Source organism: Pieris rapae, chromosome 18, assembly GCF_905147795.1.
Source record: "Pieris rapae chromosome 18, ilPieRapa1.1, whole genome shotgun sequence".
Taxonomy (NCBI): Eukaryota; Metazoa; Arthropoda; class Insecta; order Lepidoptera; family Pieridae; genus Pieris; species Pieris rapae.
In genome coordinates, this window is record NC_059526.1 from 2,990,590 (window position 1) to 3,015,941 (window position 25,352).

The following is a 25,352-nucleotide window of genomic DNA, read 5'->3' on the forward strand; positions in this document are numbered from 1 at the left end:
TTTTAATGAGATTATTTTTTATAAATTTGTACAGCTCTATCTAGTTTGTCTTAAATTATAATATTTCATTAAATCTAAAAAAATACTACCTTATAATAATATTTTTAATGTCATTATAAAAGTTAGTTATATATTGTTTATGTACTTCACTAATGTATTGAACAATTAAATTTTAATTCATCATATCCATATCTTCAAGACATATTATGAGTTATGATAAATCATATTTTACTATATTTCTTAGCTTCATTCAAAAATATTTTAAAAAATTAAAGGCCGAATTATTAAAGTTCAATATTGTAAAGAAGGTGTATAATTTAACCTTTCATGTGTTAATACAATACTGATAACGGATCGGTAGAGCATATTATTGAATTTTTCATAACTAACATTGTGATGCAGCCTTTGGCACATTTTATCAATTCAATGCAATTATTTTGTTCCTTTCCATAGATAGACATGGAAATAAGTATATAACACAGCCGCGTTTGGCAGTTAGCACTAAGCGGTCAGGGGTCAATTCACAAATAACAATTATACTTCATAGGCTGTCACTGTCATATTTTGTAAAGACTGAAGACTGATAAGCAAATATAGTTTTATTTGTTTATTAGTTATTACATTTTATTTATATAATTAATCAAAAAAACAATACTGAGACTAAATGTAGATTATTATAGTTTTAAATTACAGGAGAAAGTGTCGGAATATTCTGTAGCATGCTCTTATACATTATACCTTCGTAATTACAAAGTGCTAATCGTTGAGGTATATACTTAATTTTTTCATAATGTATGCCGTAGAGAAAAAGTATGAAATAGAAATGAAATTGAAGAAGGTGAGTCGGTACCAAAATAACACGTTTTAATTAGTAATTACGATAACATTTGGTACAGAAGATCTTATACTATAAGTAGTAAAAGGAGGCGTGTCCTTGTTTAACAGGAGATGATGAACATGCAAGAGCTTAAGGCTGCTGCTAATCGCAGTATGTCGATTGCAAATGATGTCTGTAATGTACTAGGTGCTTGCGAACAAAGACTTCAACAGCTTGAAAAAGCAGTTTTACCACTGTATGGAGATACAGCACGACTTCAGCACATACATCAAAGTGAGTACTTGATTGGCTGTTAAAACTCAGAAAATTGTTGTTAGTACTTAAAATTTCAGAAATGTTTTGCTAACATTTATACATGCTAAAATAATAAATATATCACCAGGTTAAGATTTAGGATGATGTCTTTGAGTAAGCCCATTCATTGGAGATAGGTTGACTTACCAGAAATTGATTAGAATTTGGTAACATAAAAGAAAGCATAGAAAGAAAGAAAGCAAAGCAAGCAAAACAGAGAGATATTATGCCAATATTTAGGCTGCAGTGTAGCAATTATAGTATTCTGTCTGCTAGATGTTATATTGGTTTAGCTTTAATATTTATGTGTAATTCTAGACATGGAGCGCACAGTAAAATCTTTAGAACATGTAATAAACTATTACATGGTGTCTAGAGAATTAGCTGATCTAATCCAGAATGGGCCTCATACTTCTACTACAGAAGCTCTCAATATTTACTTAGAGGTGACATTTACGTTATTAAAATTGGTCTATAGCTATATTTCATGTTTAAAAAATAAAATAAGTAATTTTTAGTGTCTTTCCATTACTGTTAAAGCAGGGTTTATATTTTTCTAGTGGCATAGAGCTAAAGCTTAAGATTTCTGTCATCAGTTTCATTGAACATTACTCTTTATAGGCAAGAATGTAATCAACTATCAGTGCCAGACAAATGTTGTTTTTTTTATTATAAGGTGTTTTACGTAGGTTTATTGCGTATAAAGCAAGAAATTACCATTGATGAACAGAAAAGAATATCTTGCATAACCGCTAACTGAACAGTATACACTATATCAAAATTATCTTTATTTTCTTACAAAACTTCATATGTATGTAAATAATTGTCATTCTTCCTTTTCATAGAATTAACATTAAGTAAGTTGATTTTGGATTTCTAGGCACTGGATAAACTAGCCGAAGCTCAAAATTATTTCAATAAAAACAATCCACAAAGTGTTGAACTTGAAAATATTGTGAGTATACAAGTTTTTAATATTATAATAAAATTATTTATAACATAAGATAACTTTGATGTATGTCTCCTGTATGGGGCCAAGTGCAAGTTCACAGTGATTCAAGACTATATTGTATAATTTTATACAATCTATTTTTGTCTTGTGCTTATACAATATAGTGAGAATTAAAAAAAGACAGCTATATATATGAACAACAAGATAATAATATAACAAGATAATCTTGACTTGATGATTTTAGAACCAACTATATAATACTGGGGTTCTTAAATTAGAAGCATCATTTGAGGAGCTTCTCAGTCGCAACACAAGACCTCTTTCTCCAACAACACTCATGGATATGATAGCTCTTGAGGAAGGTATTATAAATAGATTTTTACATAAAGGAAAATAATATCTTGTAGTCAGACATATGTTATATATGAATAGTATTTAAAACCAATGCTTTAAGAGTTTACACACATTTTTGTTACTGCTCTTTAAGTGCATGTTATCACCGTGACCCTGTTTAAAATATAATAAAGAATTTCATGTTAAAAAAAAAATTTATAACTGAGTGTCATATAAGTAAATATATGAATTGGCAATTTTTGTTAGCATAAAGTATTTTTAAAATTTTGTTTATATGTGATTTTTGGGACTTTGAATGATAGTTTTTTTTTAATTAATACAAAATTTAGAATTGTGTATTAAATTATACATTGAATATGTATGCATTTGCATTGGTCCGTAACTAACACCATTAAGAATGTTGTTTATTTCTTTTAATGTTTTAAAATTTCAGATTCAAGTGTAGACAGTATATCAGTGAGTGGCAGTAACTCAACAACTGTGACTAGTGTTGAAACTATGCGGGCGGCTGCTGCATGGCTCAGTGCAGCTGGTCGGCCTCCATCAGGGCCCTTACTCGCTATCAGGGCACCGGCTGCTAAGAACTCACTTGTGGCTTTCAAAGACTATTTGAGATCTAGATCAATGGCTGCTTCTCCATTAATGGTAAGTTTTTTTAAAAATATTTGTTAATAGATATTTAAGCATCTAACAGAAAATAAATATTTAATGACAAACAAAAAATTTTTGAGACACAGAAAAACAGTCAATTAACATTTTGCTGTGTTGCACTTTGCTGATAATGGCTTTATGAGATTAATAAGTTATCAAATTTTTTTCAGAGAAACAAAAACTTGTTAAATCGTGCTGATAGTACATCAAGAAGGACTAGTAAAATACAGAAAGTGTAAGTTTGTTTATTTAGTTAACTTTTTAGTTTGTTATCAAAATAACCAATCTTAACAATTTAAATTATTAAAACTTTTTTTTATATATAGTAACATTTGTCTTTGAATAATAAATTCTTTATAGGTGTATTTATTTAAATTTTTCAGTTTAGAAAAGCGTGCAATAAACATTATGATGAAAGCCTCACAAACACTGGAGCAGTCCACGGGTTTGGCCATTGGACCTAGGAGATCAATCAATGATGCTTGTGAGATATTAATCTACATTAGTATTATAAAGAATTTGGATTTGAGTTTTTGTTTCCAAATACTGGTCCAATTTTAAATATTCTTTCACCACTAGAACCCGGTATTAGCCCTAATGAACATAGGCTATTTCGATAGACTTAGAGATTCGTATGAAATCTTTGATTTTATAACCTATAGGTGTAAAAAAATTACTAATAATAGTGCTTATATCAGGTTCGCGATACTATAAAATAAAATACATACGTTTATTTTGGAACGTAAGATTATCTAGGTATCACTTATTCCACGTCATTAAATTCGAACCTGTAGGCATCCCTGCTCATCGGCAAAGAAGGAGGGTGCAGGCGGAGAGAAAAAGTTGGCGTAAAAAACTCTCGGTACTCTTTTAAAAAAGCAAATCATCCAACAATACTACAATATTTAAAACAAATATAGCAAAGTAATTTGTTGTATAAGTCTAACTATTTTATATAAATAACCGAGCGAAGCCAGTAGAATCTTTTAATTACTTTAAATTGATGAGCGAAAAAACAACTAGAAATGCAAAGAAAAGATCACTCACTTTACATAAAGGTGAATTATTAAGAGCATACTACTGATTCACTGTGAAATGTCGTAAGAAGATAAATGTAGTTTTTTTTAATAGTAACTCCTTTAGGCATTTTATAACCTAAAAATACTCACGATATTCGCGCGTTTTTTAAATTTCTAAGTAAATTTAAACAGGATTAGATATGGCAACATGGCGACAGACTTGTGTTAATAAGGGTTTGAAAGACTATCCGCAATCTGTCCCTTTCTATCACGGTTTAAACGCAATTAATACTGAGTACCTGGATGACCGAGCTTTACTCGGTATTTTATTTTTTTTATAAATTGTGTTTTTGGAAATTATATATAAGTACGAATTACATACTAATAAAATGATGAAATATAAACAATATAGATTATATATGCTGGAATAGCTTTAGTGTTGTTGTGTCGTTAAAGCAATTTAAAAAAAATAGTATTATTATTCGCCGATAGATGTCAGGAAGATTCATTTTTCAGTTTAAATTGGGACTACTCAAACACCACCTTTTTGTTATTTTCTATCATTTATTCCTAGCTAGAATGATTTATCGCCCCCGAAACCCCCCGTATACTAAATTTCATGAAAATCGTTGGAGCCGATCCCGAGATTCCAATTACAAGAATTGCTCGTTTAAAGATATAAGATTTAGTTTTTCATCTATGACGGGTTTCACAAATTTATTCCCCCATGGATTAAATTCTTACATAGATTGAAAAAATATATATTTGTGCTAGATATGGAAGAATGTAGTGAAACCCTGGACGAGCGCGAAGTGGAGGCGGCGGGGACGTTGGCAGCGGCCGTGTGTCGTATCGCACGCCGCGAGCAACGACACGCGTTGGGGCTGGTGCCTTTGCCCAGATTGCCCGCGCTGCTCGCTGCCCTGCTCAAGGATTGTTTGGGAATATTGGGTGAGGACTATTTGTCTTTATTTTATATTTATATAGACATTATGCAATTTAGCAGTTACATGTACTTTGATATTTTTGGAATATGTTTGTCCACAAATTCCTCGGCAAAGCAAAGAAACCGTTTCCAACGTAGGAATAGTTCTAATTTCAATAAGATCGGTTTACAAGGTTTTGAGGTATGGGAAGTTTTTGTGTAGTATAATTTTTTTAAAATAAACTGAGGTTTGCGTAAAATATACATATAAAAAAATGTATCATGTCATTCTAAATAAAATAATGCTTCGGTATAGCAACTGAGGTGGAACGCGCGTGTTCCCGCAGTCGCAAAGCAGCGTCCAGATGTTCCAGCAGTGCCGCTGCCAGCTGGGCCTTATTGGCTCGGTTGCAGAAGTTGCAGCCAGACCTGCAACGAGCTCTGCATCCCGCCCCACCATCACCCTATACAGCTCTACTGCAGAATTGTCAGCATCATGTAAGAATTTCAAATTTTAGAAATAGAGAAATACTTTTTCGACTTCTATTTTTATTACATTTTAAGTGAATTTTATGCGTTAAAATAAAAAGAAGTTAGATGTCATGTGGATAGTTAATGCTTGTACAGTAGAGGTTTAAAAGAAGATAGAGTAGGTGGGAAGTGGATAGAGACAGAAACTGAATTTCATAGCCTCACTACGGTCTTCAAGTATTTGTCAAGAAGGAAAGGGTTATGTGATGGGATTTCAAGGATATAGTCATCGGAAGGACGTAGGCTATAGAATTTAAAATCCTTTTTGAGGTATGGAGTTTCAGGATTGAAGGACGTACTTTCTTAAACCGAATATAAAACAGATACATAGTTATCTTGGCTGTACTAATTAAAGAGTTTTCTCCACTTATGCGTTGTGTTTTTAATTTCTTATTTCTGGTATTCAGTGTATCCGTTCCTTGGAAGAGTGGGTAGAGGGTGTTCGCAATGATAGTGCATCTGGGGCAGTGGATGGCACAGTGCATCAGTTGCCCGTTGCAGCCCTTGCCTATTGCCAGGCCCTTGCTGCCCATCTACAGGTCATTGGTATGAGTTTAAATCTAGTTGATTTTAGTTTAAATTTACTTATGTAAAATACCCCTTCTTATTCTACTCTCATCTCACTCAACCCAAATATTGGTCTGCCACTAAAAATTTGTACGTACGTACGTACTCGTACTAGACTTGACTAAATAAACGTATTTTTTTAGGTCCAGCCCTAAATGCAGAACCGACGTATGCGCGCGCGGCATCTCAAATAACCGGCGTACAAGATAGAAACGCACTAATGCTGTCTATATACTTCCGTAAATATACTTTCATTTTTATTTATGTAGATTTTGTATTCAATGTCATAGTATTAATTCAAATAATCATGATTATTACATTATTCATATAATTAGATATTTCTTGAAGAACTCGATACATAACTGTGAATTATTTTTCGAGTAAAGAATGATGATTTTTTATATCGCAAAACTTAATTTTCAAATGAGATTGGTTGTATACAGGTAAGGTGCTAGCGCAACTGAATTTGTCTCTGCGCAACAAAGGCGAGCAGTACCCTGACGCATTGAAAGCTATATTCCTTTTGAACAACACCTTGTATTTGTTACAGGTATTTCATTGTTATTTATCTCGAAAATAAGATATTTCTAAAAATCATATTTTTCATGATATAGATTTTGAATGTATATTTATACATAGTTAAGTTAAGTCTAGGCCATATGACTATTAGCACAGAATTGTAAGAAATCAATTATGTAAAAAAATATACATTTTGTACGTTAGTACGTACGTAATGTACGTATAAGTCGAATCGACGATAGCGTAGCAAGCTTGTGAATAATGATTTCGTATATTAAATTAGAAAACTTTTATAGTTTAATTTCGTCGGAGACGGCTTTTAAAGGAAATATGCGTATGTAATTTAACAGAAGTCGCAAAAAAAGCTCTTTTTCACGAAAGTACTATTTTGTCTCTTTTTGTCTAATTCCATTTCAGCTGTTTTTCTAATACATACTTTTTAATAATTAGAATATAATGTATATACAAAATATAATACGGTTCAAGAAGAACATTGCTATCCTTCAGGCAATGTGAGTGTCCAACTGATATTAATAAGTCTGGATCCAGGTATAATATTAAGTTTTAACCATCTTATATGTGTTACATATTTAGGGTCTCCAACGAAGCGGTCTCTTGGACATGTTGGCATTGTCTGAACCGGATTGTGAGGCCGGATACCGACGTATGATCAACGATTATAAGAATAATTATCTGCAAAGGTATTTTATTATCCATAGAACTTCTATTGCATGTATTATCTGTGGAAGACAAAAGAACGTACATACCTACTACTTATTCGTAGTTTATTCAAAGTGCAAACAAAGTCTTCATACTTCAAACATTTATGCACCTTTTTTATTTCATAAATTACATCTCTACTGCATTTCAATAAATTTAAAAAATAATAAAACTAATTCAAACAATTTATTATTTTAACTAGCGACCCGCCCCGGCTTCGCACGGGTGCAATGCTGATACTAAATACAGTACAGAAAATCTGTGAACGTTGTATGTATATAAAAATGTGGGTTATCCATAAGAGATAGACATATACCATCACGGACTTTTCTGTAGACCTTTTCAATGTGTACAATACTTTATTATCAGTACATTATTTTGATAAAACTCGTAGGGGTTCGGCCTGCGTTTGCAATGTAAGCGGAAAAAATGTAATTATTTACGACATCACATTAGAAACCTCAAAAATAACAGTACTTCTCCACTATTTAATGGATGATTATTATTATACATATAAACCTTGCTCTTGAATCACTATCTATTAAAAAAAACCGCATCAAAATCCGTTGCGTAGTTTCAAAGATTTAAGCATACAAAGGGACATAGGGACAGAGAAAGCGACTTTGTTTTAAAATATGTAGTGATATTCTATTATATTCTATTCTATCTTGTGTACTTTAGTTGGAATAAGCTGCTATCGCATATAACTCTGGATGAGCCGTTGCCAGCTAAATTACGGGACAAAGACAGACAGCTACTGAAAGATAAGTTTTCGGTAAGTCCTTGTATGTAAATTCAGCTATGAAATAAATAAACGGCCTATTCTCATAAAGAATTATAAAAATCTGTCAAGCCGTTTGGGAGGAGTTCGACCCCAAATTGATACGAGGTTTTTACTTTTAATTTTTTTGTATCAAAAATTAAGGTTGATAAAATAAGTTTATTTTAAAGCTGTTTTTCGCAATTTCATAGTCGTTTTTTATGGAATTTTATTTTAAATAATTATAGTTAACAATTTTAGCAGTGTGAAAATTGTTTTTTATGTAATTTGAGTGCTTTCTGTGTCATAGATTAAACATATTTTAAATATTTGTTAATTTTTATATGCAGATTTTAAATACTTATGTATTATTTTGCTTGTATAGATTTAAACATATTTTTTGCTGAAGTTTTTTACTAATCTAACCTCTTTTGTGTACCTCGGACGAGTCTGTTCATCCACAAAACTTCATAGGAATCTGTGTAATAATGTTAACTAATATATATACTAACTAATTTAATTATTTTTTTTCAGTCGTTTAACCGCGAATGGGATGAAACGACGCGTGCGCAACGGGGCTACAGCGTCCCGGACGTAGAATTACGCGAATCGTTGAAAAGAGATAACAAGGCGGCGTTATTACCGCCCTATTCTGCCTTCCATCAGGCGCATGCGCATCTGCCTTTCTCTAAGAACCCCGACAAGTACGTTAAGTACACACCAATGCAGGTAAGTTTTGTTTTAATCAATATTTATATCCGATCCTATCTACTTAACTATATATCTAATGGATTCAGATTGATGATTTATATATAAAACACACACACAACCACACACCTTAAGCAATAAATTAATACTAAATTGTCTTTATTAGTAGATAATGTTCTTATTTATTTTATTTATTTATTTATCCTTTATTGCCTTATACAAAAACACACATAACAAAAATAAAAAATAAAAAAAAACAGTAACAAAAGATATAAGGCAAAGGGCGGCCTTATCGCTTACAAGCGATTTCTTCCAGGCAACCCTAATGAGAAACACAACGTTAAAGAAAAACCATCAGAGGGTAGAGTACAAAAAAAATCAATTAACAAAAGCAACAAAAAAACAAAAAAAACTAAAAACTTAAACGTTCTTCGTGTATGAGGCGAATTCGTTTTGGCTACATTATTATTCTAACATTGTAAATGTTATCTTTTAAAAATTCGGGGTTTATCAATAAATCAGTCTTACTAATAATTGCGAATTAATTTATGACACTTTGGAACACACTACTTTAATTTATAATAATGTTTACTGCAGTTACTATTTTCATTTTTAATAATTTTTACTGCAGTTACTATTTTCAATTTTAATAATTTTTACTGCAGTTACTATTTTCATTTTTAATAGTTTTTTAAGGCATAATTACACCTTTGTAAAAAGTCAACAAATTTCTAAAAATACTTGTATTTTACAGATTTCGACCCAACTAGATGGCTATTTCGATGAAGCCGCTTAGCTCAATTGAGAGAGAAGAAGTAACGAACCGTTAAAAACTCTGTATACTATTTAATCAATACTGTGCTACATTGTTATGTTTAAGCATATTTATTATTTATGAATATATAGTGGCCTTATCATGTGTTTTTTTTATTTATTATATTGCTGTTAAGTTATGCAGTGTATGTTAGTACGATTGTGGCTTTCATAGCATCGTATTTCGTATATTTATTAAAAATAAATAAAAAATCAGTGGCGCTACAACCTCTTTAGGTGTTGGCCTCAGATTTATGAATCTGTTTTCATGACCATTTTTTTAGTAAATCTAATAGGCAAGTATAGCAGCTTCCAGTACCTGACACACGTCGTCGACTTGGGTCTAAGACATGTCGGTTTCCTCACGATGTTTTCCTTCACCGTTTGAGCAAATGTTAAATGCGCACATAGAAAGAAAGTCCTTTGGTGCACAGCTGGGGATCGAACCTACGACCTCAGGTATGAGAGTCGCACGCTGAAGCCACTTCTGCTTGCGGCCAACACTGCTTACGTATATTTATCTAGTTAAAAATTGAGATCCAACAAAAACCCGTTGAAATTGTATATGATAATAATTAGATGTAATGTGCAATTTAATTTTTTCTGATTGTTTTGAACGTCATAACTTATTTTTCAAGAAAGCCTATTCAATATACTCTTTCCGTTAAATACATATTCTAGTAATTCCAGCATATCTTAAACTTTTCCTATGAATATTCTTATGTAATTTAATTGTTCACCTAAAACTTAAATTATAGGTTTGTATGAAGAAATTACTAGAAAATAGTTACGAAGACAGTAAGTAAATTTTCAAACATGAAACGACTTTCAAAAACTGAAATTCAAATTCCAATTTTTTTTTAATAGACCTTAATAATTTACCCTGCCCTGTGTGGCTTAGGCCCCATGGTGGGAAATGTAATCCCTTTCCCGACACTTTTTTAACTTTTTATTTAAGCCACTTCGTCTTTATCCAGTTTGGCGTGATGAGAGTACTCATAACCTCTAAATACTTGTACTTGGATTAGATTAGTAATTCATCTTCAAATTTATGGCCTCGTAAGATTTATTTATTTATATCATACTTCTACAGCTAAATTAAATTAAATATAACAAATAAACAATTACATAAAAATATAGATAAAGATAACATTTATATGTTGGTTGCCGCCGGGCTGTAAAATCAATCAAAAAAGTCCTCTAAACTATTTTTATTAAAATAAAACAAAATGTCGATTCTGTCTGATCATTATAGATATCTGACAATTCTAAGGATTAAGTAACTTAAGGCCCATTTAGTTAGAGAGTTTCTTTAAGAATTTTTTAATTTCTTTAAGAATATATTTGCTAATAACAGGCTTTTGCAGATGCCCTAATAATGCTAGATGGGGATGAGATATGGTGTAATAAAAGTAAAAAATATTGTATACAATTTATTTTTTCAGTTTTGTGATTTATACAAATAATACAATTCTTTCAATTCAATTCTAAGCTGCTTATTCTTATATCTTTATAATTTTGTTTATGCTATAATATTAAATTAGAATGATTTACTTCGTACAAATAAGGGGGTCAATTTGTATTTATTATACACGAAAATACTAAAGAATGTCAGTCTTGGATTTTCTTCTTTCTTGCCCTCAAACGTGCTGGCCACTGCAACAAGATTTTCATAGACAACTAACGTAAATCCAAAATAAATCCGGGCGCAAGAAAACATTTTTGAAACATAATTATTGTAATTTGTCAACAGCTTCACAAAACTTAAACTATCTAGACAACACATATCGTTGGGTTTTTCAAAAATGCATTCTAACACCTCTTAACTTGGTAAAAAAAAAATTAGTACCTTTTTTTTAATTCGACACAATAAAACGAAATTATCGCGTGAGTATCGGGATCATAAGGTCATTCGTCTCAAGGTTAATGAGGTTACCTGACCTTTCAGCTGCGTGTATTAGGAATTAATATAATGGTAATCGACTTGGTAAGAGGAATACAAGGGGCGGACAAAAAGTTCGCGGAATGACAGAGAAGGGTAATCTAATGAAACATTTAACTGTGTTTCCTGTCCAATGTTAGTTAACTTACCCCAAATTCATTTATCAGATCTGTCAAATAACTTACACCGTCGAAAAATTCTTCGTCGTAAGTATCACTTCCTTGCTCACTACGGCTGAATGTAAATGCGGTATTAAATCAAAATGCTAGCGACTGGATTGAATTTCGATCTTTTATTAACTGTCGAGAGATACAATTAACTCTCTGATTTAACTATTTTACAGCGACATAAAAATTAACAACGAGTCACTCAATTAGCGCTTACCTGGATGAGTAAACTCAGCCCCGCTATTCCGCGAACTTTTTAACCGCGCCTCGTATATATTATAACACTTCGAATTTAATTTAACAAACATTAATTCCTCTACTTGCAGCTAAAATTAATTGCACCTTTTACCAAACTTTTTTTTTTAGTTCATTTGTAGTTATAACTTTGCGATGGATTACATACAACATTAAATGGAAGAAATGTAGTTTTGAATGATACTGACAAATTTGTTTTGTTTGCACTTATTGCCTGCGACTTCATTTGCACATATTAATGCACGCGACTTGATTTGCTCATTGTGAAATTGATTAAATTTCTTGAGAAGAAATTTGTAAATACTTTTATTAGTAATTACCTAAAGACGATTTGCACAAATATTTATATGAAAAATGTATTACTTACAGAATGCAAATCCTCTTTAATAGCTGGATGGTTCGATAGTTTCTAAGTAAAATCACGTTCAATAGTCTTACGTCAACGTCAGCTTCATCGATGTAATTAAGGTCGAAACTTTACCAATACCCTTATCGACAAACTGGCACATCACTAAGTTGACTTGATATACCGATTAGTGGCGCCCTCTCCTGCGTTTGCGGCCTCGTCCTGCTGAGCTCTAACGAACAGATTTGTTTAATCGTCATTATCGTTAAATTACTATGCGCTTACGATAATATAATTTTTGAAGGTTAAATACATTTTCAATGACTCACGCTATGACAGCAAAATATATATTTTTTAAATAAAAAAAAAACAAACGAATAAATTACACATAATATCGTAAGCACAATTCCCTGGAAAAAATCAAATTATCATATGATTTGACGAACTCAAGAATTTACTATAATAAAAAAAAACAAGAATAGTATTTAGAAATTTTAAAATACTAGCGATTTTATTCGCTGCATACAAATTTTTGCTTCACAGATAAACCCTCAAATTCAGAGACAAGATTGAACGCTAAGTCAGGCTCTGTGGTGTCAAAAACATATTGAATTTTGACATAAGTGAGCCATACTCGCGCTAAATGGCGCCTCGATGATATCTTACAAACTAATTTTTCCATAGAGCAGATATTGTATGGAAATAGTAATGTGTCGAACATGTGGTTTTGAAGTTATGGTTTTAAGGGGACGTTGAATTAAGGATAATCTGTTTGGAGTGTTTTATAGAAAAAGAAGCTTAAATAAGATATGGTTTGGGAAAATGGGAATGATTTTAAAATATTCGCAAACAGCAAACATAGCGAAGCCCCCTAAATTAGAGTTTAGATTTTATTTTTAATTTCTTAAAGCTAAGCTTAAGCTATATACAGAGTGAATAATGTAATGACTTAATTGTCTAATTATATTTAGTTTTTCCTATACGACGTCAAATTCAAATCTAGGTTGAAGGTGGATATGTCAAAATTTTATTTAAACTAGACGCTTAAGCACTCAAGACAACACTTGAAATACGTTTTGAAATACGGTTCTGATATCCCTATATATTTCAATTGGATGAGAAATTGTATTGATGAACTAAACTTTAATATAAAAAATGGCAATTAAACCTGTATCATACGAAATTCTCTACAGATTATAAACAATTCAACAATTTAAATATTTCGCTAGTATTAAAAAAATATGACATGATTCAAAAAAATTTTTTTTTTTTTGGATAATGATATTGAATTGTATAGATGATTCTCAATAATTTGGTTTACCTTGATAGCTTGAGGCGGTGTTTTGTTCTTAGTTGGGGCCTTGCGTGGCTGCTTTGGAAGCTGGTCTTCATACGGTGTAAACGCACAAGGCAGAATTCTTCGATATCTAAAAACATTTAAACTTTGATAAATTAAAAATTTTAAGCCTATCAAATTGATATATAACTTATACATTTAACTTTATTTTTTATATTATTTATTACAAAATACATACATTATCCTTACAGACTATGCCAGTGCGATAATGTCAAGAAACATTTAATAAAACATAATAAAGTAATAATAATATTAAACACATAATATAAATAATATCGCTACTGTGAATTCACTCTGCGAACATACAAATATGTCGATACTGTCGGAGATAGCATCCAGTAAACGCAACGTCTTGGATAACGGGGATCAGTGCAATAGACTAATTAGACTAATTATCAAGTGATTTAAAAACTCCATGTTTGACAATACGGGACAATATTGTAAGTAATTAATTGAACAAAAAAAAATCCATAATTAAAAAAAATTAATATGACATGGCACGTATACTCCGATGTATAATTGCGTAGAATTTTGACAGCTATCATTTTTTGATATGTAAGAGATGACAAACCTTTTAAGCCGGGCACATTTTGGAATTTCAATACGAGTCTAAACATTTGAGTCTAGATACACACATAATATGAAAAAGATCAAGACAAATCGATCAAGTTATATGGATACGTACGCCTTTTATACGTTATAACATTTTGATTTAAAAAAAATGTCACTAGTGTTTCTGTGTAGTACAAATATAGTATAATAAGAAACGCATTAATTCAGTCACATTATATGATATTTATTATTTAATTATTCATTAGGAGGCGTCCATAAATTACGTAAGGTGTTTAAGGGGGGGAAAGGGTCGAGTCAAATTTCATTTAATCTGACGTTAGAGAGAAAACTCTCACGTGAGATTGGGGGATGGTGGAGTCGGTTGAATAAAATCTCATGACATCTTACCAGGAGGTACAGAAAATTAAAAAAAAAAACACCTCACGTAATTTCTGGACGCCCCCTAATATAGAAATGCTATCAAATAAATTTAGCAAGTAGAGGGCTAAATATACACTCCAACGCCAGAACAGCGCGGATTTTCAGTTCTCATTGGAGATGTTCATAATTATTTGTCTTTTGTTTATTTTGAATAAATGGTAAAAAAAATATTTATTAAGACTGTTTTCTTAAATAGTAGAAATAATACATACTTATGTATAGGCAGCAAGTCGTCGCAGAGCGTTGGCGGTACTTTAACGTCCGCGGACTGATCGGCCGGCGCAGGCGCATTCACATCTACGTTTAGTACCAACGAATCCGCATTCGACTTGCCGGGTCGGTATAACATGGCGTTGGTTCCGTGGCTTGGCTACAATTAAAAAAAAACATATGTGCAATTCACACATGGTAGAAGTGAAACCTTCAAAAACATTTTTTTTATTATTAATCATATATAAATTAATCATTTTCCATTATCTAAATGTGTGTGTTCTTTTAAAACAGTATATTTTAATGATAAATTTTAATTTATAAGTTTAATATAAATTTTTAATTTGGGAAAAACTAAAACATCGAAAGTTTGAAATTCGATCAAATGAAAAAGCGGCAGTAAAGAGAGGCTGTATAATGCCTCATTTTCTCCCACGTTAAATCATATGATGAATTGATGTTTCTGTCTCTCTTTACCGCTGCATCCGGTTTGAAATCACGACGATTCGAAAGAAGTTTATCTATCTCATTTTCTCCCACGTTAAATCATATGAATTAATGTTTCTGTCTCTTTTTACTGTCGCTTTTTCGTTGCATCCGGTTTGAAATCACAACGATTCTAAAGAAGTTTCACTTCAAAAAAAAAGAAAAAGAAAAAAGGTTTTATAGAAAGTCCATAATTTCCAGAACTTATTTAAATATCAGTTTGTCACGTTACTAAATAATTACATTTATATTTTGAGTGAATAAAGAATTAATTATCTTATTTTAATTTGCAATTATAACCTTAATAAGTAATTAAGAATCAAATTCAAAGGTTTTATATTTGCAACCCAAGGCCGCCTCTGCCTCGCAGAACTAACCAGGTTCGATTCAAGTATATATTACATAAGCACTATAGGGGAGACGGGGTATTTGAATTTCCTAATTTGTTTATTACGTCAACAGTAATTATTTACTTTTTTACACAAATCACCCACACATTATCTAAGCTTGAAAATTAAATGCATTTTCGAAGATTTTAACAAAAAATTAATACGTTAATGTACTATTATTTTTAAGATCATTGCTTACTTTTGACAAGAGGAGAGAGGGTTGGGATAAATTGCAGTAACTCTGCTTAATCTGCCAGTACCGCGCAATACTTGTACGGCCCCTTACTATTAATAACTTAAATAAACAAATTACGTTCTTATTTGTAAATCTATTTCTACTTAATTTACTTACATCATGTTGAAGTATATAATTGCCAGGTAATAGACCCTGAAGTTGGTTCAATGTGGTGTGTAAAACGTTAGCTATATGTGGCAACATTTCGCCGTGTTTCTCGCTCCACTCTGTGGAACTCAATTTCTCCATTGTCACTATTTCACCTGAAGAACCATCTATTCGAACTGAAATTTATTTAATTTAAATTTAAGATTCTAGAATTTTCATGAACATTTATTTTTGTGAATCACAAAATCTGTTTGCATTATGAACAGTATTTCCTATTAAAAGTTTTAAACTCCATGTTTTTAAAGTATAAAAAGAATACCGCGTGTTCAAAATTAATAGAAGTATATGAATATTTAATTAAATAAAAATATTAAAACCGAACACGCAAAGCCAGTTCACACGAACACAAAAATAACAATTCATGATATATTTTTAAATCTCTAATTTTATTTTCTTTTCAGTTGATTTGTGAAGCAAGCAAGAAAAGCTGTCCCTAGAAACATTACAGTCATCTATAGGTTTTCTTATCGAATAAGCCTCTCGACTAACCTTTAAGAAGACTTGCCTTCCGTCTCAAGTAAAGCGAGAGAGCAAGAGCGGCGATCTTATGGCGCGAGAGCGAGACAGCACCACACTCAAGTTGATACTCGGGAATCGGCTCCAAAACTATTTCTCCTGTGGCGTGCTGCAATAATTTAATATATATAATAATAATAATTTCATACAGATATTCTGGACATTAAAATTATTTTTAATTATATTTTCCATGAATCACCGTAATTGTATGAAAACGAAAATGTTTCTAAATATTTTGTAGGGAGTACGAGTAGGCACCGAAAGCAATATTTTTAGTTTCTAAAGTGAAACTTCTTTGTAGGCGTCGGAAAAATATACTGTCACATTTTTCCGTTACACGCCATCTTAAACAATATATTTCATGTTTCAGTTACCAAAAGCCATTAATAACAACAATACTTATATGATAATGATAAAAATGAACCTAATTATTCCATTACAATTAATGAAGTTATATAATAATCTTTAAGGTAAAATGAATTAATTTTATTATTTGTATTCATGTCTAAAAATTTATCTAATATAACTTTATTTAAACAATTTCTGTAAAGTTTCATATCGTAGATTATTTTCGAAAAATAAGGTCCTAATTAAGTTTCACTTCTTACGTGTGTACGAATTTTTTATTTAATTAATATTTACCTATAATATAGTACTGTAGTTAAGTTTACAATTATCTGATTAATCGAGCTTTATAGTTTAATAATGTTTATATTTTATTCCAAAAGAGCTATTCTGTTTTACGATTTTTAAAAGTTCTTATACAACGATTAAACAAAAGGTTATACCGTCTATTATGACAATGTAATATTTTTGAAAATCTTCAAAAATTAATCAAGTTCGAATCAGTAGTTCTGACAAAAGCTTATTAATGCGAACTTACTCTAACGCGATGTTCGCAGTGGACGATAATATCATGTCGTTCACCTGTGACTTTATTGCGTATGCGCCATTTCTTGTACGAGCGCGGAGGAGGGACTTCGAATATTGTGTCTGAAATCATTCAAATAAAAAATCTATTTCTGCATCTATAAAAACTCACTGGTTAGCGAAACTTATTTTTATAGTTACTGGTATGTAACAAAAAAAAAATAGAACTTCGAAGTAAAATTCAAAATTTAAAATGGTATTATTTGAATTTAGAATTATGTAATTAATTAGGCCAGTAATTAAAGTCATTCTAATATTAGAAAAACTCTGTATTATTATTATTATTTTATAATTATTATGAAGAATTATATTTAATTAATTATTAAGAAAATCATATTTATAGCAGGTAGGTAGTTAAATATTTTATACATTTACCTTTACAAGTGCAAACATATGGTCCTATATTTTTTTTATTTGACGAACTATCGCCATTGATAGCACTACTTTCCTTATCATTTTTGTCTTTAATATTTTCAGTCTGTGGCACACACTCTTGTAAATCGTCTCCTGTAATATGAAATTTTATTTATTAAAGTTTCATTAAAAAAAGAACACTGAAACCATCCATTATGTACAAGATAGTATATACATGTCGTAGACTCAACGCGATTGATTATTACAATATTGGGGGAACTACCGTCGTCCGACATTACTTAATATGTAAACAGTCAGTGCAAACGTCCAGTGCAGGCGCCGATAAGCAAGCAAATCAAGTACTCAACGACCGATTCTACGCACTACGGACAAATTGACTTTGACATATCGGCATTTTACAGAAGATGTCAATGATATTGCGTGGTGTTGCCATTCCAATAAAACAAATGACATCGTTTATTATAACATAATCACTGACATACATAAACTACAGATAAAAACAATAACATTAAAATTGAATCGCTCAAAAAGGCATTTGACGTTTGTAAAAAACAAATTGAATTTCTAAGCTCCAAATCTAATATCGTATTAAAACGAACACGATTTATTAAAAAAAATTTTTTTTTACAATTTGCCTTACATGTTCGTAGCATTTGTGTTTTTCACAATTTATATTTAATTTATAATGTAAAAAAAAATTTATGTTTTTCTAAACAAGAATTTTATTTATAGTTATAAATACATAAAATATATATTGACCGTCAATGACTTTGCATTGAGTGACGAAAATTAACGAGAAAATAATTAAAATAACCAACGAAATAAATTTAACAAGACAGTGTCACCGCTTTCACTACCATCATACTGGAATCATATTGCAGTGAATCCAACTCTATATAAACCTATAAAGTATGATTGTGAACCCATACTCAAAAAATTACATTTCTACCTTTATGTATCTATTACTAAGTTCACTCTGAAAGTTCGTTTCATTTCAAACATATACTTATTAAAGTAATCATTATTAGTTACGCATTCCGTAACAGTCAAGTTACGTTAGCCATTTTAATGGTCACTTGGTCTCCGCTTGGTGCGCCCTCTATAGTAGCTATAATGAACTACTGAAGTTATTTCCATCACATTTTAATTTTCTGCCTAACCACCCTGTTTAAAATAAATCATACCAGTGTCTATACATAAGTTGTCCTCATCGTCACTGGATGGCTCCAAATCTTCGTGAATATCCATACTGCTGACATTTAATGAGTCGTCCTCTGAAGATGTTTTCTGGCTTATTAATCTCGATCTTTCTGATAAACTGGAAGTCATATAAGAAAATTTAATTTGACAACAGCTAAAATGTAATCAAATTATTTTAATACTTACAGGTTTTTGTTAGCTACTTATCAAGTTTATAATACAATTAGCTATAGGGAATAATTATTTTTTAACAGATATAAATGCGAATTTATGAAATGATTTCTGTAGTCTGTGCTTGTTAGTTTTAATTTAATCCGCGCGTAAGTTGTATGTTCATTATCATTTATGAACATACAACTTACGCGCTAATAAATAAAACCTACTTATAGGAAAAAAAAAAGTCCGTCACATTTGAATTTGGAGCACTGCAATAATAAGTAAGGTTACTTACGGCACAAGTGCGTCTTCAAGTAGATATTGGAAAGCTTTGTATGTCCGTTGAAGCACTGACTCTTTCTTGATAGAGAACTCGTCACCTAACACAACGACATTTGATCGCTCGCCATCTAAAATTTACATCGCATTACGACTTCTGTATGATTTTACACGCGTATTGTATTCATAGTCAAAGAATTGAGCACAGATCACTATTACGACTATTGAAAGCCGTAGTCATAATGGAAAGCGATATCACATTTACCTCGCATATAATATATGTAATTCTTATTAGTTCCGCGTCATTTCAATAATCCTCAAAAACAAAAATTATGATTGAAAATATGTATCAAAATAATAATAATTATTGAACTATTTTGACGTTAGTGACAACCAAAACTAGCTGCGACCTCCACTATATGACGCTTTTGTTTTCTAACTTAATTGAACAACTACAAAAACTATCTCCATCTACAAAAACTTTATAAAACTGTTTCATACACCATTTTACTTTATAACATTGTGAGGCGATTTGATATTATACATTAAAAAAAAATTCTTAGAAAATTCAAATATAACAATGGCGGCAAAACCACACATGACACATGTGAGAAGTACCTTTTTTAATTTTGACACAGATAAGTCGAAATAGAAAAAACATATGCGAAGCGTAATAATTTTATGTGCCTTACATTATATTTGAAAAAAGAACACAATGAACTTCTTCTTTAACTTACCTGAATCTATGGCTTCACTGACGCAAATAGTTATATGCCAGGGCTGATCGATTGTAAGGAGACATTTAAGCGCACTCTCACTAGCAATGTACTGTGCGCCTTGCTCCAAAGCATATTGAGCTAGCTCTCTTTCTATCTCTGTTTTTGGTAGAATCGATACTGAGTTTTCAGCTAAAATTGAAATTGTTATTTTTACTTTAATCATCATTTTTCTATAAATAAAATATATAAACTAATTATTCCAACTTATCAGCATGGAGGCATAGAATAAAAAATTGGCTATTTTTAAAATTATTTTTTAATGAGTAAAGGATTCTAATCACTTTACTATGCAGACAACTTATCACCTGGACTAATCAATCGCTGTCCACACTTGTTTTCTACTAATGACTAATCAAAGTGAATACAAGCTTTATTTAGTCACATCTCTCATCAAAAGCTCTTGAATATGTTGTAATTACAGCATCTCAGTACAGTCATAAAGTTATAATCATTGTGGAAAGATATTGTTTTGCGTATTTAACTACAGGTATATATGGTATATATGCTAAGTTATTTCTTTATAGATGTTAAAGACTAACTCGCAATTTTGTTAGATACTTAGTAGCAAAGTACTATTGTATAACATTATATTTAAAATTTACAGAATATAGATAATAATTTCAAGAAAATATATTGTGTATCAAAATAGTAACTTACTTGGTAGAATAAATCTACAGGGATGTTTATTACAAGGCTCAGGCACAGAACAATTTTTTACAATTAAAATTTTTTCCTCAATTGCTTCATATTGAATTTCTGGCATATCTAAGTTATTAACCTGAAAAATGTAAATATTTTTAATAATTATTCAGACGACAATTATTGTTGTCTGAATAATTAAGTCCTGAGTCTAATTTCTTACTACTTAATGAACTCTCGCTACAGGTAATCTTCTGTATATCTTAATATAAAAATCTGCTAAACAGGATATATCAACTTACGCCTATAAAGTCAGATCATCAATTGATACCTTCATAGTTTATAAGTCATACAGATTATATATTATGTATGTTTATACATTATTAGTTTATACTTGTCTAAATCTTTTATTTACCAAATCCATATCCATTATCTATAAGACTAAGATAACATATTAATGTAATTTAGACCAACTTTAAAATTTAATTACTTTAAGGGCCTGTTTCACAATGTATGGATAAAGTGCCAAATAGCTATGCAACACATAAATTATTCGAAAGATAAAAGTTCCGAATAAGATACTTGGCATTTCATAACAAATAGCGCTATCTGACAGTCGTGAAACGCAAAAATAGTGTTTATCCTACAAATAAGTAATAAATAGCTTATTTGGAACTTATCCGGACATTGTGAAACAGGCCCTAAGTGCAGCAACAATTTACAGTAGGTTAAGATATAAACTTCTTATCCGGTACACACTTGACAGAGTGGTTGTGATTGCTATGTAATAGTGGTAATAGAAGAGGCAGATGCGACGCGCTTCACGACGTTCTGATGATATAAACATTGCAATAAAATTCTGCTTTGACTTATTATTACTCTTGAAATACTTACATCAATTAAATTTTCACAAAAAATCATTTCATTGTAGTTTTCTTGATTTGCCTCAAGTGGTATTTGAGCTGCTAGGGTATACACTTTTGGATAACATTGAAGTTCACTAGCTTTTAATTTAAAATATGCTTCATAAACTAACTCCACCGGTGGCTTGGGTCGTAATGCTCTAACACAATGTTCTGTGGTCCAAAGGTTTTTAGCCCAGGCTATAAATTCTTTCTGTTCTTGTTCATAGACTGGTTTTAATTCCTGTAAAAATATAACAATTTGCTTAACCCTAATTTTTTAACAACTCTTAAAAATGAAATAATGCAATTATGGTTTATCTAAAATTATTCTAAGATTAATGTCAAGATTTCTTGTGTTATTTGCCCTAATATAACATCATAATAATGATGTTTTAATAAATACAACATAGTAACAATTATTTTAAATAGCCTAGATTATAAATTACTCTGGTCTTAAAACAGTTATTTATTTTAAGACCAGAGTAATTTATAATATTGTCACACTTCAAATTAACTGCTTTCACTGTTCAGTGACTTACCTCCACAGCTGTTGTAAAGCACTTACTTTAAATAATATAATAAGGAAATTATTATGATATCAAATAAAAAAATTTAAATTAATATTATAGGTCAAACAATAGAACACACAATATTAATGAGTACCAACCTCAAATAGCTTAAAATCTATCTTAGTAGGTCTTGGAAAAGTTTTCTGTGGAAGAACATGCGAATGGTTTGCACAAATAACTTTCAGAAGTTGTGTTTGTTGATTGGGCTTTAGACTCGACAGTTTTGGATATTTTGGACATCCTCTAAATCCTGGCACAAAAATGTGGTTGTTCCTTTGATCCTGTAAGCAGAAATATAGTTTTATGAACAATATAGCAATTTAGTCAAACATTACGTTTAATTAATAAATAAATAACAAAAGATAAATAGATAGCGTGTATGTGTATGTGGGGACTCCGTTTCCGCGATTAGACTCTTAATAGGTCCGTTGATAAATAGATAGCTAAATTTATCAAGCCTTTGATGCAATTCTTTCAATTTATCTCAAGTTAGGTTAGAATTATAAGTATGAGCAAAGATTAAGATTTTAAGTTCATTTATGGTGATAGTTTATAATTTTACTGGTAAAAGAAAGTAAGAAACTAATTAAATAGTATAAAAAATAATTACATTTTTCTTTTTACTGAAAATTTCATCCCAGTTGATAACTTCTTGCTCTTCATCCTCACTGCTGGATATTAGTGGATCGTGAAAGTTATTTTGTAGAATTTTCTCAGTAACACTATTTTCCAAGGCCTCAGCAGTAAGGAAATATTTGTCGGTCTCCGGCTGAAAATTTGTCCTACAACAATGTATGTTTGTATTTAAATATGGGTGTTTATGTACTTAAGGTCGACTTTTAAAGTCGACTTTTTAAGATTAAATGTCGACCATAGTTTATTTTCACTTTAAGTAAACTCTTAATTATATAAATAGTTTTAACTACAAACCAATCGAATTGTAATATTTGTTCCATAATGATAACATGTGCTGTTTATTATTGTTTTCACAAATTATACTCCCATGCAGGCCCCATATGCTCAAATCAATTACGGTTATTCTTGTTCTAAGGAACATACATTTAGATCAGTTATCAAATCATAATTACAGTTAGTACTAAGTACTGTAAGTAGAACCACTATAGAGGATAAGAAAAACAAATCCAAATTCTAAAATCTAAACACAACACGGAATACTTGTTATTGGATAATTGTGTTCTGTCAAGAATGAAGATAGCTGACAGATAACAGTGACATTAGTTACTAATTAAAGCTATGTGACAGGATACAAAAATTTAGATTATGTACAACAAAATACAGACAACTCTTAATATGTACTTAAGCTGATATTTAAAATTATGTTTCTATACCTGTAAATTACTGTAAAATTTGTATATTAATAAACTGAAGAGCGTAAGAATTATATGTCGAAACAACATAAAGAATATTTTCAAGGAAGGAAGGTTCTGCTCTTCCTTCGACCTAAAGGGCATTCTCGAGCGGTCTAAACACCAACTGGGCCGGAAAACTAGAGAGAGTACACTATAGTAGCGGACATTAGGATATTTAAAGTGAAAGGTGCTGGCTGGCTCTGACTAGCCCCTGTAGATTGATACTGCAAGAAGGACGGATGAAGCGATATAAGGGTCTCTACAATATAATATAGGTCTACTTAAGATGTTTAAGCGTAGTAGTATAATGGGCTATATGACAGAAACGTTATAAAGTATATAACTGGTATACAAAATTATCATTAATTTATCAAAAATGCCTTAATTAAAAATGTAACTCCTGTTTGAAATGTCTCCTAAAACTTTTTGAGTTAAATATTGTCGGAGACCGTTTTTCATCGTTTTTTCATATTATATGCATATAATTAAATAATGATAATGGCTCGGTAATGATAATAAACTCTATGCGTTTGTTAACGTGTTTACTGGCATGGTAAGTGTCTACGCCATCTTTCTAGAGAAGGGTTTTGAATTACCTGAGGTGATTGATTGGAAATTAGTGATGTTTGATTTAATTTTCGAAAAATTAGCCATTTGTATAGGTTTTATAGTAATAAATGAATCTGTTATGATTTTCAAAATCATGTCATATTCCCATGCCCATCACTGTTAAAACCCGTAGTTTTTTTATTACTATGAAAAATGCCGAAAAAAATGGGTCGTTAACAAAGCATCCAACAAACGTATAACAATCAACCATAATCAATCTAAATTTAAGGATTTTGAACTAACATAAATTATAAAACCGAAGAATAATAATTAAAATCTAACATAAAATAAACATTTATATAAGTCTTTATTGTAGCTTCAGAAGTAGAGTAATTTTATAATAAATCCAATTATGTTATAATAATATTATCTTAGTAATTTTTTCCTATATCTTAATGTTCTGAAATAATAACGTCAAAGGTAAATTACCTAATATATGTTACATTCCCTTTGCGTATTATTCGTTTACAGCTAAATTATACAAGGAGTAAGATTCAAAGTAATAAAAGCATAAGCCAGAGAGCATAAATCAGATGCCATTAACGAATTTGGCTAATTCAGTAACATCGGGAGCAGGCGCCGAGCCAAATGCTCAGCTTTTTGGTGACATTAGGTACCCGTGCCCACGTGAGTGGCAAAAACAAACAACTTTGACTATGCTTTTAATATAAAATCATTCAGATTATTGCAACGTAAATAGGCTTTCATAGAATGATTGAGTTATTAGTTATATAGTTGATTAATTTTGAACCGTATGAAACATGAAAGAAAGGTGTAGATTTTCTTAAAACCTACATAACTAAACCTGACCAGTTTATATTTTTGA

At 30.8% G+C, this 25,352-nt stretch overlaps 2 protein-coding genes across 6 annotated transcripts; one reads left to right on the forward strand and one right to left on the reverse strand.

Annotated features, from left to right (window-relative positions):
* The first annotated feature begins 598 nt into the window (after positions 1 to 598).
* LOC110995004 (exocyst complex component 7) lies at positions 599 to 9,755 on the forward strand. The gene is made up of 17 exons (XM_045632065.1): positions 599 to 838; positions 946 to 1,111; positions 1,451 to 1,578; positions 2,013 to 2,087; positions 2,329 to 2,446; positions 2,872 to 3,083; positions 3,260 to 3,324; positions 3,473 to 3,573; positions 4,883 to 5,059; positions 5,350 to 5,531; positions 5,972 to 6,110; positions 6,275 to 6,370; positions 6,575 to 6,681; positions 7,245 to 7,351; positions 8,052 to 8,145; positions 8,665 to 8,859; positions 9,593 to 9,755. The coding sequence occupies exons 1-17, from the start codon at positions 791 to 793 to the stop codon at positions 9,632 to 9,634; spliced, it is 2,052 nt and encodes a 683-aa protein (XP_045488021.1). The 5' UTR covers positions 599 to 790; the 3' UTR covers positions 9,635 to 9,755.
* Positions 9,756 to 11,081: 1,326 nt separating this feature from the next.
* Positions 11,082 to 23,744, reverse strand: LOC110995132. 5 transcript variants are annotated; one of them, XR_002600239.2, is made up of 16 exons: positions 23,478 to 23,744; positions 23,158 to 23,329; positions 22,646 to 22,828; positions 21,968 to 22,219; positions 21,092 to 21,212; positions 20,393 to 20,563; positions 19,672 to 19,786; positions 19,205 to 19,338; positions 18,021 to 18,152; positions 17,599 to 17,708; positions 16,689 to 16,824; positions 16,149 to 16,315; positions 14,924 to 15,081; positions 13,683 to 13,788; positions 12,497 to 12,593; positions 11,082 to 11,307 (listed from the first exon to the last, which is right to left on the reverse strand). XR_002600239.2 is itself a non-coding variant. In XM_022262173.2 (16 exons), exons 1-15 carry the CDS (start codon positions 23,501 to 23,503, stop codon positions 12,549 to 12,551), a joined length of 2,028 nt encoding a protein of 675 aa, XP_022117865.2. In that variant the 5' UTR covers positions 23,504 to 23,744; the 3' UTR covers positions 11,082 to 11,307; positions 12,546 to 12,548. The 5 variants fall into 5 exon arrangements, 3 of the variants coding, with proteins under 3 accessions (XP_022117865.2, XP_022117852.2, XP_022117844.2); XR_002600238.2 differs by having other exon boundaries at positions 12,383 to 12,593; XM_022262173.2 differs by having other exon boundaries at positions 12,546 to 12,593.
* Between the last annotated feature and the right edge of the window lie 1,608 nt (positions 23,745 to 25,352).